Source organism: Labeo rohita, chromosome 20, assembly GCF_022985175.1.
Source record: "Labeo rohita strain BAU-BD-2019 chromosome 20, IGBB_LRoh.1.0, whole genome shotgun sequence".
NCBI lineage: Eukaryota > Metazoa > Chordata > Actinopteri > Cypriniformes > Cyprinidae > Labeo > Labeo rohita.
Window position 1 is genome coordinate 2916136 of NC_066888.1, and position 20053 is coordinate 2936188.

The following is a 20053-nucleotide window of genomic DNA, read 5'->3' on the forward strand; positions in this document are numbered from 1 at the left end:
TAAAATCTTGCAGGAACCTCTTTTTTTTTTTATCAACTTCAAATTTGAAACATTATTTGAAACTTATTTAGACATAAGGCTTTAATTTTATAGCAATTTTACAGTAAAACCTGTTATGTAAAATATTGTATATAAAATGAAAAAAATAGTACAGTGCATTTTCTTTACAGTAAATTTAAACTTCTATAACTTTTTAATGCATTCATATTTTGGATATTACTCTTATGCAATAATCTACTGATGTCTTTTTCTGTGTCCTGCTTTATTTGTCCACCCCATCAATAGCCAGGTGTGGGGGCAATAATAAAAAACGACAGACTACAAAAATGCAAACAAAAAACTACATAAAAAAACCCCCATAGTTTTCTCCAAATAATAAAAAATACATGTGCAAATTGTATGAGTTTCTTTAAAAACACATGGTTTACATAAAATCTTTTATGTATTTAGAATTTGAAAGCAAACAAATAATCATGTTTAAGAAAGAGACATCATACTTTTCAGAAAATATAATTTGCATCTTAATATTGCAATGAAAATGTATTTAACAGTAATGTATGTCCATGACAGGGTGGACAAATCTTACGGTTTATGCTTTGAATAATGGCCCATAATTATCTAAAAAAATGTGTGGCATCTCAGCTAATATATTTCTATAGTACTTAAGTGTCTGCTATTTAAGACATGACATAAAGCGAATGGGAATTTAAGACCAAAATGTGTGAGTACTGTTAGGGTTAAAAGGCACTCTATGGTGATATTGACCCAAATATAAATTTAACCCATCTTATTTCCAACATAATATTCCTGTTTATCCTCCTTAATTTACAACTAAACTCATTCCTAATATACAGGACTAGCTGCTGATGCCTGTGCAGAGACTTACTCGCTTAAAGTAAACGTAATGACCAAAAATCATGTGGCAATGAACAACACTGAGCCTACACTGCCAGCTATTATTTTTTTGTAGCATCTTGATGCTCATTCTCAGTGGCCACTTACACACTCCAGCATTTTCAGAATGGCAATCCTCTGAATTATTGTCCTGTATATGTACAGAATACATGAGTCACTTGTGAAACCTTGATTCCTATTTGGAAGACACCTGATTGGTTTCTTGTCAAACATGTCAGAGCACACACAGAGCACACTCACCAAACCATATATCTAATATCTAACAGGATATTTTATATTTAAGAAAATGTAATTTATGCCACAGTAATAAGTCAGTAATAAGCAGTAGTCTTGCTTTAGATATGTTCAATATTCATCTGTGCCACTTTGCAGATAATGGAAATGTAAGGTACCATCAGGTTTTATTAATTCTACAACCACTTTACATTTTATTTACTTAAAAAACAGCAAGATTTTAAGTGTTTTTTTTTTTTTGTTGTTTTTTTTTTTTAGAAAATACTTTAATATCAAATGGCTCTGGTCACTAAAAAAGTACTTACATTCTTGAAATATTGACCATATTTGCAAAGGCATCTTGGGGAACTGTCGTCAGTCTTGTCTCGTACAGACTTCTAGAATTGAAAAGAACATCACAAATACATATAGATTTGTCTGAAAATTACTTATTTACATTTAGATATTAAACAATGTTAAACAATGTTGCACATGGAACTTCAAAGAACAGCACTGACAATATACACAATATATTAAATATCACAGAATTTCATTTCCTACTCATTCCTTACTATTACTATTTTCCACATATTAGAATAACTTATTCTTAGGTAACGACCCAAACAAACTGTCACGGTTGCGTAGGAATGAGACGAACTAAGACATAATATGACGAAAAGTCTTTAATAACTCCACAAAAGGGTACATCCAGACAGACAAGGCAGGGGAACACACACACCGACATTACGTTAAGGTCCGACGACAAACAATGAACAGAAAACAACATATAAAGGAGTGCTAATGATACAAAGACAGGTGTGGGTGATTAACCAATAATGACTTAACAAGAAACGGAGGAGGAAAAACCATATATGGACACAAGAGAGAGAAACAAACAAAACGGGGGTGTGACAAAGGGCAAAACTAACAAAAAAAACCAACTACTCCCCCCTCCCGGTAGGTGCGACCTCGCGCCGTAGGAAAACATAAATAAAAACAAAAGAGTGGACGTGGGAAGGTAATAAAAAGTTCATTGTAGGAGGAGGTTCAGGCGGAGGACGGACTCCTGGGAGGAAGACAACAAACAAAGTCCAGGGTAGTGACGACGGAGGGAGGAGCCAAGGAGGAGACAGAAGTGTCCAGGGTGGGTCTGACGGAGGGTGGAGCCAAGGAGGGGACAGAAGGGACCCGGAGCAGGAGGAGCCAGGTGGGACCCAGACCGCAGCCATGATGGTAGCCCATGGCGGAGCCGATGGAGGGAGGAGCCATGGTGGGGGAAGGGCTGACGACTCCAGGGGGCCGACCGACGGTGGCGGAGAAGGTGGAGGTGGAGCCCGAGGCGGAGACGGAGAGCCGAAGATCCAGGGCGACACTGAAGATCCGGAGGGCCAAGGCGGAGCCCAAGGCTCTGGCAACTGAGGCAGAGGCGGAGATCCAGAGGGCTGCAGCGGAGCCGGAGCGACAGAGGACTGAGGCGGAGCTGGAGGGAGGGAGGAGCCCAACGGAGCCGGTGGGACGGAGCGACGAGGCGCAGCCGAAAGAGTGAAGTCCTGAGGCGATGGCGGGACAACAACCGACCAAGGCAGAGCTGGAGGGACAGTGGAGCTGGTGGACCGACGGGCGACGGTGGAAACGAGGGAGCTGAGAGCCGGGGTGGAGCCGCTGGGTCGAAGGGCCGAGGCGGAGTCCAGGACTCAGAGGCTGGAGGCAGAGACGAGGGATCCTCCAGCCATGACGCCGATGGAGACTGGCAGACCCGCAGCGAACCCACCACACAGATGGTGGGCTGAGGGTGAGCAGCGGGCCTGTCAGGAGACAACAGTGGTGAGGCTGATGCAGCAGGGCCAACAGGAGGAGATAACACAGGGAGGGTGGGAGGGAAATCCAGGCAGGCATATTGTTCAGAGCAGGCAGGAAGTTCCACATGTATATCCTCAGTGAAATCAGTTAAGTCCAGTTCAATTTCTAAAAGTCCCAGTTCCAGACATCGCTCACCCTCAGCGGTGCAGTGGGCGGTGCTGTCCTCAGCACCCTCACGCTCCACTGGAACATCCCCCATCGCAGGCATTGTGGCCGGCTCTCGCACCTGGTCGGACTTGATAGGCTCCGGCTCCGTAGCGATCTCTCGCTCTATCACTCCCAGTGGTGATGGCTCTGTCGCTCTCGGCTCAGGCTCTCCATCCGTGGTGGGCTCGGGCTCAGGCTCCGCGAGTCGGGGTGGTGGTGGGCTGGGCTCTGGGTCTTGTTGTGAGACGTCTGCGAGGTGTGGCTGAACGAGTTTGCTGTCCTCCTCCGCTTCACCCAATGTGAACGTCGATCCGCTCGTCCACAATGCGAAGTTGATGTATCTTTGTAGGGTCCAGCAGGGATCTCCGCGGGGCATGACCAAGCGGAGGTCATCGTCCAATCCACACCTAAATCCCTCCATCAAGCAGACGTCGTCGCAACTTGCACAGTGGCAGGTGTCGACAAACTCCTCCACGTAGTCCTCCAGGTCCCTGCTATTCTGGAAGATGAAGATGGTAAACCCTTTTAGAATGGTGTTACCCCTCCTTGGGACAACGCTGACTGAGGCGAGGTTCATGTGGCAAAAGGAAAAAAAAAAAAAGACTGGTGAAAAACAAAAATAAAACACGGGGAAATCTTGTCTCTAATGTGATTGTTTTGGTCGGACCTTCTGTCACGGTTGTGTAGGAATGAGATGAACTAAGACGTAATATGACGAAAAGTCTTTAATAACTCCACAAAAGGGTACATCCAGACAGGCAAGGCAGGGGAACACACACACCGACATAACGTTAAGGTCCGATGACAAACAATGAACAGAAAACAACTTATAAAGGAGTGCTAATGATACAAAGACAGGTGTGGGTGATTAACCAATAAGGACTTAACAAGAAATGGAAGAGGAAAAACCATATATAGACACAAGAGGGAGAAACCAACAAAACAGTCCAATGGGGGTGTGACAAAGGGCAAAACCAACACAAACAGTCCAAGGGGTCTGACACAAACACTGTTTAACAAGTTTGCTAAATATTTTGCGCAAAATAAACTATTCATTGACATGTATTAAGAACAGTATGTCAGATTATAGCCTGACAGATATCTTGAGAATTAAGAATCAATAAGGACTATTCATACTATTTCCCACATCACAAATCTTATTCCCATATGGATTTTTTTCTGATATACCAATTGTATAACACAAAATTATTAACCCAGTTATTCAGGCAATTACAATTTTTGACCATGCCCCCACAGCATTACTCTTCTTACAGGGCACTAGCCACATCCACCATCTAGATGCCGATTTAATATTTCATTGCTCAATGACAGATTTTCTAAAATATTTTAAAAAGGAATGGACATTCTTTGTTAGAGTAATCTCACTGAATGAATATCTGCATTGGTGGGAAATGGCTAAATCTGTTATAAGGGGAAAAATAATTTCATTTTGTTCATATTAAAAGAAAAAAGCAATCAGCAATTAAGAGAAAACATTCTTACAGGAAGAGGTGAACTAATCCAACTAAAGTAGCTGAAACAATCAGTCATTACATCTAATATAGATAAATCAAGCAAAATAACTCAGAATCTATCTTAAATAAATGATTTATTTAGGTCATATTACTCAAAACTCTATACTACAAACTGGAATGCATCATTGGAAGGAAGCAGAATCTTTTTTGATGGGTGTCGCCTTGTATTGGGTAATCTGTGTCAACTCAACCGGAGGTTCCCAGCTCAAATTTTGGATTTTGCTAATATTTATCCTGAAGAAAGATAAACATGTATAGCGATGAAAGCCAAAATATTAAATGTTATGGATGAATATTTACTGAGTAATCCACTTTTTGTAGAGGGGGACAAAATGGCAATTTTTCACCTGAGATTCAGAGCCAAATTACAGGCGGTTAAAATGACTTCAGAAAGATGGCAGCATCATTATGTTATGTTTAGTTTGGTAGGTCTGTTAGTAAAATCTGTTGATTTTTGTTATGGAGTGACAGAGGTGTGAAGCGTGCAGATCCATATGCATAGCTTTATTAAAAGACATGGTCAACACACAGGTAGGGTCGAACACCAGCAAACAGGTATGGCACAGGCAAGACACAAGAGTAGTCCAGTAAACAGGCAAGGACCGATCAATGGCAAATGTAATACAGGGGGTAAGGCAAACGGGTAAACCAACAGACAGGCGAGAAATCCAGGGCAGGCAGAGAAACAGGCAGAATGAGATAACCAAGCTAAGATCAAGACACAAATAAATCAGGAAATGAACAGTACAGAACTAGACTTAAACTCAGGAAACTCGGAGTGGCTCCGTAATGTTGCTATCGCTAGGAGAGAGATAAATGCAGACAATACTCGCCGATCAGAAAGAGGAAGTCCATGGCTTATAAAGTGTGTTTAATTGGTTGCAGCTGTGTGTCTAATCAGTGCAATGGATAATGGGAAATGTAGTCTGGGGTGACATGCAACAGTCTGTGTGGTTGCATGGGAAGAGACTGAACAAATGGACAGTTCGGAGTTGGGTGCATTGGCAGAGACTGAATAAGCAGACAACCCAAAATCAGATTCAACAACAAAATCAGGACACACAGTCTGTTCAGAATTAATGTGTCAACTGAAACTGGACTGGTAGACAGTTCATACTCATGCTTATTCGTCAAAACTGGACAGACAGATAGTAGAGAACTAAACTCACTGACAGACACTGGACTGATAGAAAGTTTGAAATCAGTGTCCTTAGCAGAAACCAGATAGTCCAACAGTTCAAAATCAGAAACCTTTGGGAGAACTGGATGGGCAGACAATTCATAATTAGACACACTGATTGAAATTGGCAAGACAGGAAATTCAAAATCAGATCCAACAGCAACAATAAAACAGACAGACAGTTCAGGTCTTGATTTCTTGGCCGAAACTGGCAAAACAGACAGTTCAAGATCAAAATTATTAGTTGCGACTAGACAGACAGGCAGTTCACAATCTGCCTCTGTGGCCGGTTCAGGACAAGACAGGAGTTCATAAGTGGATACCACCGACACCTCTGGAGGTTCTGCAGCACCTCTGGAGCTTCTACAGCAGTAACATAATGAAACAGGGATAGATCATTAGCATTCTCCTTAACAGGACAGGTACAGAGTTAAGCAACGGTTCCTTCTACCGTGACATGACAGGCTGTGGGTGCATTGCTGGGCACCACCACAGTGCAGGGAGCTGAAGCGACTGCTGCTGCCTGCTGAGGTTCCGCAGCATATGCCACCACCTCTGGAGAAGCTGCAGGACATCATTGCCTCGGAGAACACAGCAGCGGGCACCACTACCTCGGGAGGTTCTGCAGCATTAGCTGCCACCTCTGGAGACGTCATAGTGGGCACTGCCGTTTCTAGAGTTTCAGTGGTGGTGAATGCAGCCCAAATACACCATAATGCAATTTCCATTGTAGGAAGCAATACAGACAGGGGAATCAGTTCAGGAACAGGAAGTTTTGCAAGCGCTGGTTTAGGGATACCAGCCGCGTGTGCAGACACCAGTGGTGCACTGGATATCATACTGGGATAACGAAGGACTGACCTTGAGGATCTGGGTGCAGCAGACAGGACATGGCATGTCTAGATGATCAGCTGAGATGTGACGAGACTCTGGACGAACAGCTGAGATGTGACGAGACTCTGGGAGATCAGCTGAGACATGATGAGACTCTGGACGAACAGCTGAGACGAAACTTGACTCTGGACGATCAGCTGAGATGAGACATGACTCTGGACGATCAGCTGAGATGTGATGAGACTCTGGATGAACAGCTGAGACTAAACTTGACTCTGGACAATCAGCTAAGATGAGACGTGACTCTGGACGATCAGCTGAGACGAGACGTGACTCTGGAAGATCAGACGAGACATGACGAGACTCTTGAAGATCAGATGAGACATGACGAGTCTCTGAAAGATTAGACGAGACATGACTTGACTCAGGAAAATCAGTTCTGACTTGACTTGATTCTAGAAGATCAGCTATGACTTGACTTGCCTCAAAAAGACCAGCTGTGACTTGACTTGAAGCAGGAAGATCAGCTGTGACTTTACTTGACTCAGGAAGATCAACTGTGACTTGGTTTGACTCATGAAGATCAGCTGTGACATGACGGGGTGTTGTTGTGGCCGCCATTATGTGAGTGCGCTTCTGTGTGTCCACCATTTCAGTCACAGATGCGGTGTCATGTTCCTCTTCCGCGACACCCACAGTAAACAAAGAGCCCATGAACAGCAAAGCAAAATCCAAAAAACAACTTAGTGATGAACGCGGACCCTTGTGTCTAAGCTGAGACTTGAGAGGTTGATTTATGCCATCACAGAGACTTGAGAGTTTGATTTATGTCACCACAGAAAAACTCTATTAAAATAATGTCCGGTAAATCTGAATAGTGGGCGATGGCTAAAAACTCTCGAATATAGTTCTCCAATGATCATGTGCCTTGTTTAAGGGCTAATAAAATTCTTGCCGTGTCCATACCTGGCCAGTGTCCACTTGAACAGAGTATTGTTGCTATCGCTAGGAGAGAGATAAATCCAGATAATACTCAGCGATCAGAAAGAGGAAGTCCATGGCTTATAAAGTGTGTTTGATTGGTTGCAGCTGTGTGTGAAATCAGTGCAATGGATGATGGGAAATGTAGTCCGTGGTGACATGCAACAGTGTGTGGTGTGTGTCAATATAATGAGAGGGCGACATCTGGTGGTGAGCGGACGGAGGGCCACGGACTAGATTCGTGACAATTTGCAAATGATGACCATTCAAAAATAGGGAAACAGCACTTTTCAAGTTTTTTCTCCAAAGTTTGAAGGCCTGTAACTCAGTACTCTGTACATGCAGGTCACACATGTGCATTGAAGTTATTTTGCAGTATTTTCCCATTCTGAGGGATTGTTCCTTTAAATGCAAATGAGCTCTGCTCGCCCCGCCCCCTCTTCTCTCTGCTGCTCTGAGAGATTGTTTACTTTAACTGCATTTAGCATGTTTAGCCGTGAAACTTGCTAACTAGCACGTTATTAGGAAAGGTGGTGGCAGAGATTCATAAAAAAAACTTATACTCACTTTTGCTGTAGGTGAAGCTGGATCACGAATGATTTGCGTGAACATAGACGCATTTATGTAGATCGGGAGGTGCATTCCCTTCACAAACAAATGTAATCCCTATTCACTTTAGTTAGCATTCCAGTTAACTAACACTTCCAGTTAGGGGCATTCCGGCGTCAATTGATTGAATTGACAACAAATCCATCGTATCGAACCAAACGGTTACACCCCTAAAACAAACAAAATATAGAAAGAAAGAAAGAAAGAAACAAATACATATTTGGTTTTTATTTTGTATGGCCTCTTTTAGCCTTGATAAAATCATGCATTCTTGCTAGCATAATTTTTATGCACTTTTCCACAGTCTCCATTGTTACTGACTGCCAAATAATTTCTAGTTGTTCCCAAAGACTTGCATTTGATTAAACTTACGTGCAATCAATCTGTTACGATCTGCACTCCATCCCAGACTGTTTCTGCCTCACAAACTACTTGTCCCAATATCCTTCGCCATATCTTATTACTGATTGTCCACAGCTGTTTTTTTAATTTCTCATTATCTCTGCCTATATAAGCCTGATGTTTTCAGTCTCTCCTTTGTGAACCTGGTTTCCTGGTTCTATGTTTCTTGATTTGTTATGACTGTTGCCTGTTATCTCGACTACGGTTGTGGACTAACCTTTAATAAGCAACCTCACTTGTATCCTCAGCTTTGTGTTCTCGAGCAGTTCATGACAGAAGAATTCACCAAAAAATGGATCCAGCAGTTTGTCTTTTACATCTTTGTCAAGGTAACCGGACCATTGAAGATTATGTTCAAGACTTTATTGAGCTGGCTTATTTGACCAGCTGGGATGAGTTATGCTTAATGATATTCATTTTGGGGAGGACTATCTGAGCCACTCAATTTGTGTATGCCACTGCATAGCCCTAACTGGACATTAGAACAATACATGGATCTGGCACTTAAATTGAGCCTACAGAGCCTACAGAGACTTTTGATAAGTTGGCTACTAACCCAGAGACTTTTCATAAAATGACTGCCTTTCCAGATTATCGCCCTGTTATGGCCGCTGTTCCAGAGTCTGCTCACGTCAAGCCTGCCAAGTCAAAGCTTGCTCATGACAAGCCTGCCACAATTTTGCCTTCTCACGTCAAGTTTGCCAAGTCAAAGCTTGCTCATGTCATTCCAGAGTCAAGTCAAGTCACGGCTGATCTTCCTGAGTCAAGTCAAGTCACGGCTGATCTTCCTGAGTCAATTCAAGTCCCGTCTGATCTTCCAGAGTCTCATCAAGTCTCGTTTGATCTCGCAGAGTCTCGTCACGTCACAGTTGATCATCTAGAGTCACATCACATCCCGTTTGCTGCACCCAGAACTCTGAGGTCAGTCGGTCAGTTTCCCAGTCTAATATATAGCGTGTGGAATGCACTGCTGGTGTCTTCACACACAGCTGGTATCTCCAAACCTATCCACCTTAGCCCTCCAGTCTTTGAACTGTTAACCCTGTCTGTAGCACTTTCCGCAATGGGAATCACCTTATGGTGTGTTTGGGCTGCATACACTACCACTGAAACTCCAGAGCCAGCGATGTCCCCAGCAGGATCGCCAGAAGTGGCAGCTGAAGCTGCAGAACCTCCAGAGGCAATGGTGCCTGTTCCGGATCCTCCAGAGGTAGTGGCGTATGCTGCAGAACCTCCTGAAGCGGTATCGTCCATTTCAGCTCTAGTCACAGTAGTGGCGCCTACCTGTGAACTCTCGGCCCGTCCCGGCCTCAGAGGCCGTTTATGAATGTCCGGTCATGGCTGTGGAGGCCGTCTGCGAACTCTCCTCTTGTTCTGACACCGCCATGGAGGCCATCTGTGAATTCTGTAAAGTCTTGCCTTGCCCCAAACCTGCCACAAAGGCTAAGTGTGAACCAACTGTTCGTCTAGGCTCAACTAATGAGTCAGACTTTTAACTGTCTGTCTTGCTTGTTTCCGTCAGGGAATCTAAAACTGAGCTGTCTGTCTGTCCCAATGCGTTGTTGAGTCTGAATGTGAACTATCTGTTGGTCCTGAATTAATCATCGAGTCTAATGTTGCACTAGCTGTCTGTCTGGTTTTTACTAATGAGCCTGAGTGTGACATGTCAGCCTGTCCAGTTCTAATCAATGCTCTTGACTTTGATTTATCAGTCTGCCCAATTTGGGATAATATGTCTGAACTTTCTGCCTGTGCAGGTCTTCTGCTCCACCCTGGCACTCCGTTCTGCTGGCTCCGCCCTGGCTTTCTACTCCATTGGTTCCGCCTGGGCTTGCTGCTCCTCCCTGGTTCCCTGCTCCGCCGGTTCCACCTCAGTTCCTTGTTCCTCCACTTCCACATGGACCTGGCCCTCTGTCCCTCCCTCTGTTCCACCTAGGGTTGTCAAAAGGTACCGAGTTCGGTACTTTCGGTACTGAAATTTTAAAAACGTCCATTTCCCGCTCACATTTGAGCGCTGTTGAGCAGATTTTTAAACATCGCTGATTGGCCACAGTGTTCACGCGCTCAACAGACATGACTGTGATTGGCTACAATGATAAGCGATTCACGCTCCTCACCGAGCGCTCACATGTAAGCACAACCAGAGCGTTTTAAAGCCATGTGTGTCAGCGGATCCCTAATACATCTGCATGTAGACTGATCTGCTGACAGACGCGGCTTTAAAACGCTCTGGTTGTGCTTATATTTGAGCGCTCGGTGAGGAGCGTGAATCGCTTATCATTGTCATGTCTGTTGAGCGCGTGAAAAAAATCTGCTCAACAGCGCTCAAATGTGACCGGGGAAATGGACGTTTTTAAAATTTCAGTACCGAAAGTACCGAACTCGGTACCTTTTGACAACCCTAGTTCCACCTCTGCTCCACCTCCTTCCTGGAGTGTCTGGAAGCTGCTTCTTAGGAGGGGAGCTATGTTACTTTCTCCACTAGAGGGCACTCCATCCCAGACTGTTTCTGCCTCACAAACTACATGTCCCAATATCCTTTGCCATACCTCATTATTGATTGTCCACAGCTGTTTTTCATTTTCTCATTATCTCTGCCTGGAGTTTTCAGTCTCTCCTTTGTGAAGTCTTGCATTGTCATACTGTGTTTCCTAGTTCTGGTTTCCTGCTTCTGTGTGTCTTGGTTTTGCTATGACTTTTGCCTGTTACCTCGACTACGATTGTGGACTAACCTTTAATAAACAACTGCACTTGGATCCTCAGATTTGTGTTCTTGAGCAGTTCATGACACAATCTTTAAATCCATGTATTTTAGCATTAGAAACACTACTGTGATTAAATATTGTACACATACTGGTGGATTAAGCATTACAGAAACAAACAATCAAAAAAGTTTTTGGTTACCACCAATACTTATTTTAGGGCAGCTGTGGCACAAACCTTACATTGGGTGGTGGTCTAATAAATTTGTAAAATATTTTGTAAATTAAATTTAAGTGAATGAAAAATGGGAAACATGGCTTTTCATATCACTGCTATGCTGATGACACTCAACTCTACCTCTCATTCCATCCTGATGATCTGACAATTACTACTCACATCTCAGCTCTCTAACAGACATTACTTGCTGGATGAAGGACCATCATCTTCAACTCAACCTTGCCAAGACAGAACTGCTTGTGGTTCCAACGAACCCATCATTTTATCACCATTTTACCATCCAATTAAGCACATCAACCATAACCCCTTCAAAAGCACCTAGAAAACTTGAGGTTGTGACTGATGATTAGCTGAAATTCTCAGACCACTTTACTAAAACTGCCCGGTCCTGTAGATTTTCTTTATTCAACATCAGGAAGATCAGGCCCTTTCTTTCAGAACATGTGACACAACTATTTGTTCAAGCTCTTGACTCAATCTGAGCAGTCCTTAGCCATCTTCAAGAAACGGCTAAAACACATCTCTTCCATCTTTATTTGACCCTCTAACTCTAGCACTATCTATTGTAATTCTATTTTATCTATTTGTTTTCTTTTTTAAGCAAACAAATAAACAAACAAAAAAAAACACTTGACCCTTTAAGACTTGCACTCTATTTGTTTTCTAACTGCTTGTTTTCTTAAAAATAAAGGTCTCTAACACTAGCTTTCTCTATTCTCCTTTACTATGTTCACACTTGGCATCTTTTTTGACAAGAAAAAGTTGACAAGAAAAAATCTGCTAGCATTGCAGCCGAGGGCGTCTTTTGTTGGTATAACAACAGCTGCAACAGTAGAAAAAAAGAGGAAGCTTGCTCTTGTGCTGGTGTTGTATTTTTTTTTTGGCATTTTTTGCCCTTTATTTGATAGGACAGTATTTAGACAGGAAGCGAAGTGGGGGAGAGAGGGGGGGATGGGGGACGGGATGGGGAAGGGTCTGCAAGCCGGGACTCGAAAAGGGACACCCGAAGCGCAACGGCGTTCATGTCAACGCGCTGCCCACAAGGCTACCGGAGTTGCGCGTCTGTTTTTGAAGTTAATGGGGAGGAGAATGTCGGTTCACAAAAATAAAAGTCTATCTACCGGCACCTTCTCCATTTTTTCTTGTTGTTATGGAAATGTCAGTTCTGGCTACTCGATTGTCAATGGTCAGCTGTCAAAAAGACGTTTGACGTAGGCCATTTCTTTAAGAAAATTTGAACTTTTTTCAACTTGAAAAGATGCTCTGAGCTGCAGAAAAAGACGCCGGTGGTGGCGTTTAAAAAAGTGCTCAGGACTTTTTTGAAAACATGGTTTACTCCACAGGATTATAATGTAAAACACTGGCAGTTTCAGAAAAGATGCCAAGTGTGAACATAGCCTAAATGTACCCTCCTGGTGAAATGACCTGCCCAACTCAATCCGAACAGCTGAGTCCTTAGCCGTCTTCAAAAAACAGCTAAAAACACATCTCTTCAATCTTTATTTGACCCTTTGACTCTAGTACTCTCTATTCTTTATTAAACAATTGTTAGACTTATACTCTATTCACTTGCTGCTTGTCTTCTTACAAAAAAACCCTAGCTTCTCTGTTCTTTATATATTCTATTTTTTCCCTATTTATTTATTATACAATTAACGAAAAATAAAAAAGCTTCTAACACTAGCTTGCTTTTTCTTTTATATTCTGTTTTCTTTTTATTATATAATTACAAAAAAAAAACCTTGTTACGTGTACTGCGTTAGGCTAACTGAGACTTGTGATATCACTTGCATGTTATTGCTCTTTTGTTGATTTTGATTGCTTCCATTGTCCACTTGTTTTTTTTGGTGGAGCCACCAGGGCGGAACCAAGGTGGAGCAGGCAGATCAGGGACCCGGGGTGGAGACGGTAAAGCAGGAGGCCAAGGCCGGAGCTGGCAGACCAGTAGGCCAGGGCTGAGCCGAAGACCTCCAAAGCGGATCAGGCAGAGTTGAAGGCTGCCAGGGCAGAGCAGGCAGAGCTAAAGACTACCAGGATGAAGCCGAAGACAACCACAGTGGAGCAGATGGGACTAAGGATCCCCACTACAGAGCAGAAGACCATCTCAGCAGAACAAACGGGACCGGTGATTCCTACAGCAGAGCAGAAACCACCACAGCAGAGCAGACAGGACCGAAGATCCCCACAGTGAAGACCACCACGGCAGGGATGATGGAGCTGGAAATCCTCAAGGCAGTGCAGATGGGGCTGACGACCACCATGGTGGTGCTTGGAGACCACCACAGCAATGCAGGCAGAGTTTATAACCACCATGGCTGAGCAGAAGCCCACCACAGCAGAAAAGAGAGCACAGAGATGTTAGTAATGGCCTCTGTGCCCATAACATAACAAGCAGAGACTGTGGGAACAGCCTCTGTGGTTGTTACATGACAGGTAGAAAGTTCAAAGGCCTCCTTGGCTGTGACAGAACATGCAGGGTATTCAGATACGGCCTCTATGGCTGTGAACGGACAGGCAAAGGATTCATAGACGGCCTTCATGGTCCTGACATGGTACACAGAGAGTTCAGAGGTTGCCTCCATGGACATGAAAGGATGGGCGAATTGTTCAGGGATGGCCTTCTTGTCTGTTATAGGACAGAGGGTTTAGAGATGGCCTTCTTGGCCAAAACAAAGCTGAGAACTTTGTAATGGGCGCCGCTGTCTCAGAAGGAGCAGGAATGGGTTGCGCCACCTCTGGAGGATCTCGAGTGGATGTCGTCGCCTTGGGAAGAGCAGGGAAAGTGTGTGCAATCCACACACACAAGATGGCAACCAACATCACAACATACAGTTAACAGAGTAATGACTGCAAGGCTAGAGAACACTGAGGCTGCAGGAATGCAGGAACACTCGCACTGACATCAGGGGTGTGCACGCCAAACTGGAAGCCAGTCTCCAAAGCCTAGGGACTACCTTGGTAGCTTCAGGTGCAATATCTATGATGACCGGAATTTGGAGTGTTTCCAAACACAATCCCATGTATTTATTTAATACAGTGGCTAAACTGGTGAAGAATAAAGCATCAACAGGCACAGATATTTCCCAACAGCACAGTAACATGACTTCCTTACTTCCAAGATCAAAACTATCAGAGATGAAATTATAACCATGCAGCCATCAGCTACAGTATTGCATCAGATTGTGCACTATAGATCCCCTAAGCAAAAAAAACACTCATTTTTTTGCTATAAGTGTGGAAGAATTGTATAAATCATCTAAACCAACCAGATGTATGTTAGACCCTATACCATCTAAGATACTAAAAGTATCCAGGTCCAGTCCATATCCAGATCAGATGGTCACTGCAGTCACTCGCATTCCAGTCGTATCCAGACCAGATGGTGGATCAGCACTTAGAGATGACCTTTACAGCTTGTGACGACTAGATGTGCCCAAGAAACAGATCCCCTACGAAGACCTCCTCGTCCATCTGCACAATTCCTCAGCAAAAGCTATGAAAACCAGAGTCCTCTGGTCAATCTGACTTGAATTAAACCACTGAAATTAAACCACACCATGCTAGTTTCGTCTGGTCAGAGGAGAACTGGCCCCCCGACTTTGTCTCCCAAGGTTTTTTTTCTGTCACTGATAGAGTTTTGGTTCCTTGCCACTTTCGGATTTGTCTTGCTTAGTTGGGGACACTTAATTTCTGCCAATATTGTCGACTTGACTGCATAGACAATGTTGGAAGAGAACTGAACTAAGCTGGAAAATGACATCAATGAACAATGACTTTTAACTAAAAAAGTGACTGTTTACTGTCCTCTTGCATTATCAACACGGTATTTGACAAGACTCTGGAGTGGAGGCTACTACGGGAGCACTACTCCTCTGCAACTCCCACAATAAAAGCAGAACTGCTTATCTGCAATGTCAAATTACTGGCGAGCTGAGTTTATGCTGGTCCTTTGCTGGTTTATGTTGGTCCTTGACCAGCAACATGACCAGCATGAACCAGCAAAGGACCAGCATAAACCAGCAAAAGAGCAGCATAAACCAGCTAAAGACCAGCTTAAACCATCATCAAAACATACCTAACCAGCATCCCAGAATCAAAACATAGCTACCAGCTTTTTTCACCAGGGCTGGAAGATGTTAAATGAGCCAGTCCAATAAAGTCCACACAAGGGCTTATACTGTATACACAGGGAATACAGAGATAATTAGTTACAGGTGTGTCTAATCATGGTAATCATAGAAAACGAACAAGAAAAGGGGTGCTTCTCAAATGGAAGGCTGCACCCTACGAAAGCTGCATGTCTTCACTGCCATGTCATCAAATGTTGCTGAAGGCTGTCTCAGTCGGAAGGATCCTTGGAAGGCAACCTTTATTTTTTTGTCCTTCATTCAGCTGAATTTGAAGGATGCATGGGATGTATCATTCACGACCTTCATTCACTCATAATCCTTTGTACACATCAGAGTATGTGAGCGGAGTGGAGCAGCAACAATTTCCCCTCCGCGCTCCACGCGTTCAATAATCACTCCGCTCCAGCTCCACCATTTCCCACTCCACTTGAAATTGGATACAGATGAAGTAAGATTACATTTGATTGAATCCATTATTGAGATACCAACTGCATGTGTAAATAAGTATGCTTTCATGCTTTTATGCAAAAATATTCAGTATCTAGAAGGAGCAAACAAATTCCTCGAAAACTATCCTCCTAAACCTCCTGCTCATGTATATTGCTGTCAATATAATCATGACATTCTTTCTGATCTCAGTGATCCATCTATATCAAGCTAGCTTACTATGTTTAACATGTGAGTTCTTGCTAACTATGCAGTTATATTACGGGCCATTGGCATAAACTGTACTCGTGATGGAGCATAGTGGATCGCTATTGGAGCGAGTGAAAACCACGACGCTCCGGCTTTTAAAAAAATCTGCTCCTCGCTCCGTTCAAAATCACACCGCCTCCACTCCGCGCTCCACTCACATACTCTAGTAGCCATGCGCACTTAGGATAAGATGGTAGCCAAGACCATCTTATCCTAGCATTTAATGCAGAGGAGGACTCTAGCCTACAAGCCTCTGAAGGTCTGAACCAGAAAGGACGCAGCCTCTGTAGGATGAGAAGCACCCAAGGAGAGACAGAAATGAAACACAGGAAGGAAACATAGAACCCAAGAAAACTGAAGTTACATTTCAACATAAAAATCCTACAAAACACAAGACACAGAACCAACTTTGTAAATATATACTGAATATGCATATACTAAAGTCAAGTCACTTTTATTTCTATAACGCTTTATACAATACAGATTGTTTCAGAGCAGTAGTAAAAATTCTAATTCTGCTATAAAGCAGCTTTAACAAGTCAAAGTGTCATTATACAGTTTCTTATAGGGGCTTTTGCACCACATAGTTCTAAGAACTCAGTTCTAGGAACTAGCCAGCAGGGTGGTTCCTAGAGAACCAATTTTCCCCTCGGGACATTTTCCTGGTTGCATTCAGACCGGCAGCAGGAACTCTGAAGCGGCCAGCTGGTAAATGGACGCTGTGATTGGAGGTGTTTTTGTTGCAAGCTGAGGCTGAGAAAAGAACACAACACGGCAAATAACAGTTAGCTAAATGCCATTATCACTGTTTTCCACTATTTGTGAAGTAATTATTTTGAATTACTTTTTTAAATGCTGGTGTTTTGTATACATTTGGCCAATCAGCGTACACTGACGTCACTGATAGTTCCTATAAAAATGTTTTAAACGCTACTCTGAAGTAGGGACTAAGTTCCCTTAAATGCAGTTGCTAGAATCAGAGCCGTTCCTAGTTCCTGCAAGGCGAACATGCCAAAAAGCTGGAACATCCACCAATAGTTCTAGGAAGTATAACTAGGGTTCTCCAGTGTGGAACTCCCTATTATAAGTGTAGTGATCGTTTCTTTCAACAACTCATGGAAGCAAAATTGTATAGTAATGGGTTCTAACATAACTGATGACATTATGATTTTTCGATAACATCATAAGATAAGAAAGATTGGTGGGTTATCTAACTTTTAGAACCTTATACTATATTATCAACCCAAAGAAGAGACAAGTAAATAAAATACATTTTGTTAACAGAAGATAGACAAGAGTAATCAACAACTACTAAAGGAATTGCACAAATAAAAAGGAACAAAGTGCATAACATGCATAAAATGCAAGTGATCAGATGGGTGTTGCTATGGCAGAACTACATCATTTATGACAAGATAAATGAAGAACATTATTATGCCTCAAACAAATAAATCAAAGATTATTTGTTCTTGACTGATCAGCTATATAACATGTAATAGAAAATCATATACTGATAATATGCATCAGTCAGAGTCTCTGGATACTGGTGTTCTCTGTGGTCAGGTGAACAGTCCAGTGGTGACTCTTCCATTGGTTGTGCTGGTAACAATGCAGTGGGGAAAGGAGCAAGAATCCATTTCATCAGCCTTGAACACAAAGTGCTGTAGGAGTATGCTGATCTCCTGGAGCTTCTTAGGCTTCTTAAAACCTGGAACATGCAGACAAAGGCCCTGAAGTAGGTGCAGAAGGTCCTTAGTCTGGAACATGAAAGCACAGATGAAAGTACCTTGAAATGAAGGTTTGCTCACCGGAGCTTAACCTTATTGCAAATGTCTATGGCTGCGTCTGAAAGCTCTAAAGGCCTCCAAAGAAAACATTCCAAGGCAAGTCCGAATTCAAATTCTGCTTCACTTCCTGCCTCCGGAGGTCCCTTCTTCTGATCGAATTTTGAAGGCAGCATAGATGTATCCTTCACTGTCTTCGATTTCCCACAATCCTGTGCGTGTGTGTCATACAGGCTATATAAATAAAAATATTCTGGTGAAATTAGACTTGTTACTTTACATAATAGATGAGATCATGACCATGATAAACTTTATGAATCATAATAGTGTAAAAAGCATAATAATATTGTTTTAATAATAGTATTTAATAAAAAATGTTCTGCAATATTACTTGCATCAGTGCTTTTATTTTTTTAAGCAAAAAGTATCTGCCATTCGCTGCCATCTTCTCTGATGCACAGACCTTCGGTGGATTAATGACATTAATGATCGTTTTTCTCCAAAATCTACAACTTAACCGTTAGGTAACCTAGCAACGGCGTCACGTTCCGCTGCCTCTGAAGTCTGTCCGAAACTGTTCCCTGAGATGCCTTTGCAGCCTTTGAAGTCATTGCCTAATAAGGCAGCGAGGCAGCAAGTCAGCTGACTAGGCTTTTGGACGCAGCCTATATGTCTTCTGCTTGTCTGGGCTAGAGACTCAGAACTTGGTCAATCCGCTTTGTCTCTCTAGGACTGAGACTCTAGATGTGCTGTATCTGTTGTTGTCTCACTGGGCGAAGACTTTGAATGCAGGGTATCTCTTTACTCATAGACTGGAGGCTCAGATCGTGGTTGTATCTGTTGCCTTGTTGCCTGAAAAGTTGGAGTTTCCTTGGTCTCTTGATGTCTCACCCTCACAGGCCAGAGACTCAGAAGCCCGAGTTAGTCTCACCTTCACACTCAGGACAGGAAAGTTGAATTTATCTGTTAGAGTCTCACTGGACGTGCTGGAAACTCAAAATGAGTGTACTGTATCTGTTGCTGCCTTTCCTGTAGTGGGCAGCAGGCTCAGAATGTGGCTGTTCTGTGTCTCTCCCCTTACGGGACTAAAACTCAGAACTTTATTGATCTGTTTTTATCTCCTACCATGCAGGGCTCAAACTCAGAACAGATGTTTGTGCTATTGGATCTCTGGATGGAAAGATTAGAACAAGGAGTCTCTGTTGAAAGGGTACCTCTCTCCCTTTCCGAGGAGGAGGAGATTGCAATTTGCTGCTTCTCCATTTCAGTGCTGTGATTGGCTATTTCCACTGAACTTATTTGCATAGTCCAAACACTTGGAAAAGCTTTACCAATGCATTTCTCACTTTACAACCACAACCAGAATACTTTTGGCAATGTTACAGATGCATTTAATCCAAACATGATGAAAAAAGATTGAACTGTTGTGCAGGCATTCATTTGTCCAATAACAGCTGAGTTTGTGTAAGATGTTGCACTATACATAGTATAAGGTATGGCCTTCACAGGCCAAACCTTAGGAATCAGTCTCTAGGTGGGTGAAGGGCAGAAACTGCATTTTGACCAATAAGAAGTCCTGTCCTTTATAGGCTTGATACCAGAGGTCTTCACCTTGCCCTCTAAGAGGTGTCTGGTTGTTGTCCTAGCATCTTTATCTGGTGGCATTGGACAGTTTGCTTACGTTAGTCCAACAAGATCCAATCAAAATGTAGCAAACCTTTTGTCCACTGTTGTGGTCAGAGAGGGGCCATGCCATAAACTGGGCTCTCAAATGTGTTGTTCACTACATATTTTTGCTTATACATGCTTTGACAAACTCCACTGCAC

At 43.0% G+C, this 20053-nt stretch overlaps 1 protein-coding gene across 4 annotated transcripts in view; it reads right to left on the bottom strand.

Annotated features, from left to right (window-relative positions):
* The window catches only part of tshr (thyroid stimulating hormone receptor), a 38679-nt gene that overhangs the window by 11023 nt on the left and 7603 nt on the right, over nucleotides 1-20053 (bottom strand). For 2 of the 4 annotated variants that reach the window (XM_051139420.1, XM_051139419.1), the window contains exon 2: nucleotides 1455-1526. In XM_051139420.1, the coding sequence (XP_050995377.1) occupies nucleotides 1455-1526 (72 nt within the window). Of the gene's footprint in view, nucleotides 1-1454; nucleotides 1527-8232; nucleotides 8641-15691; nucleotides 15829-20053 lie in introns of those variants that run through there. The other 2 variants (XM_051139422.1, XM_051139421.1) reach the window with 2 other exon arrangements.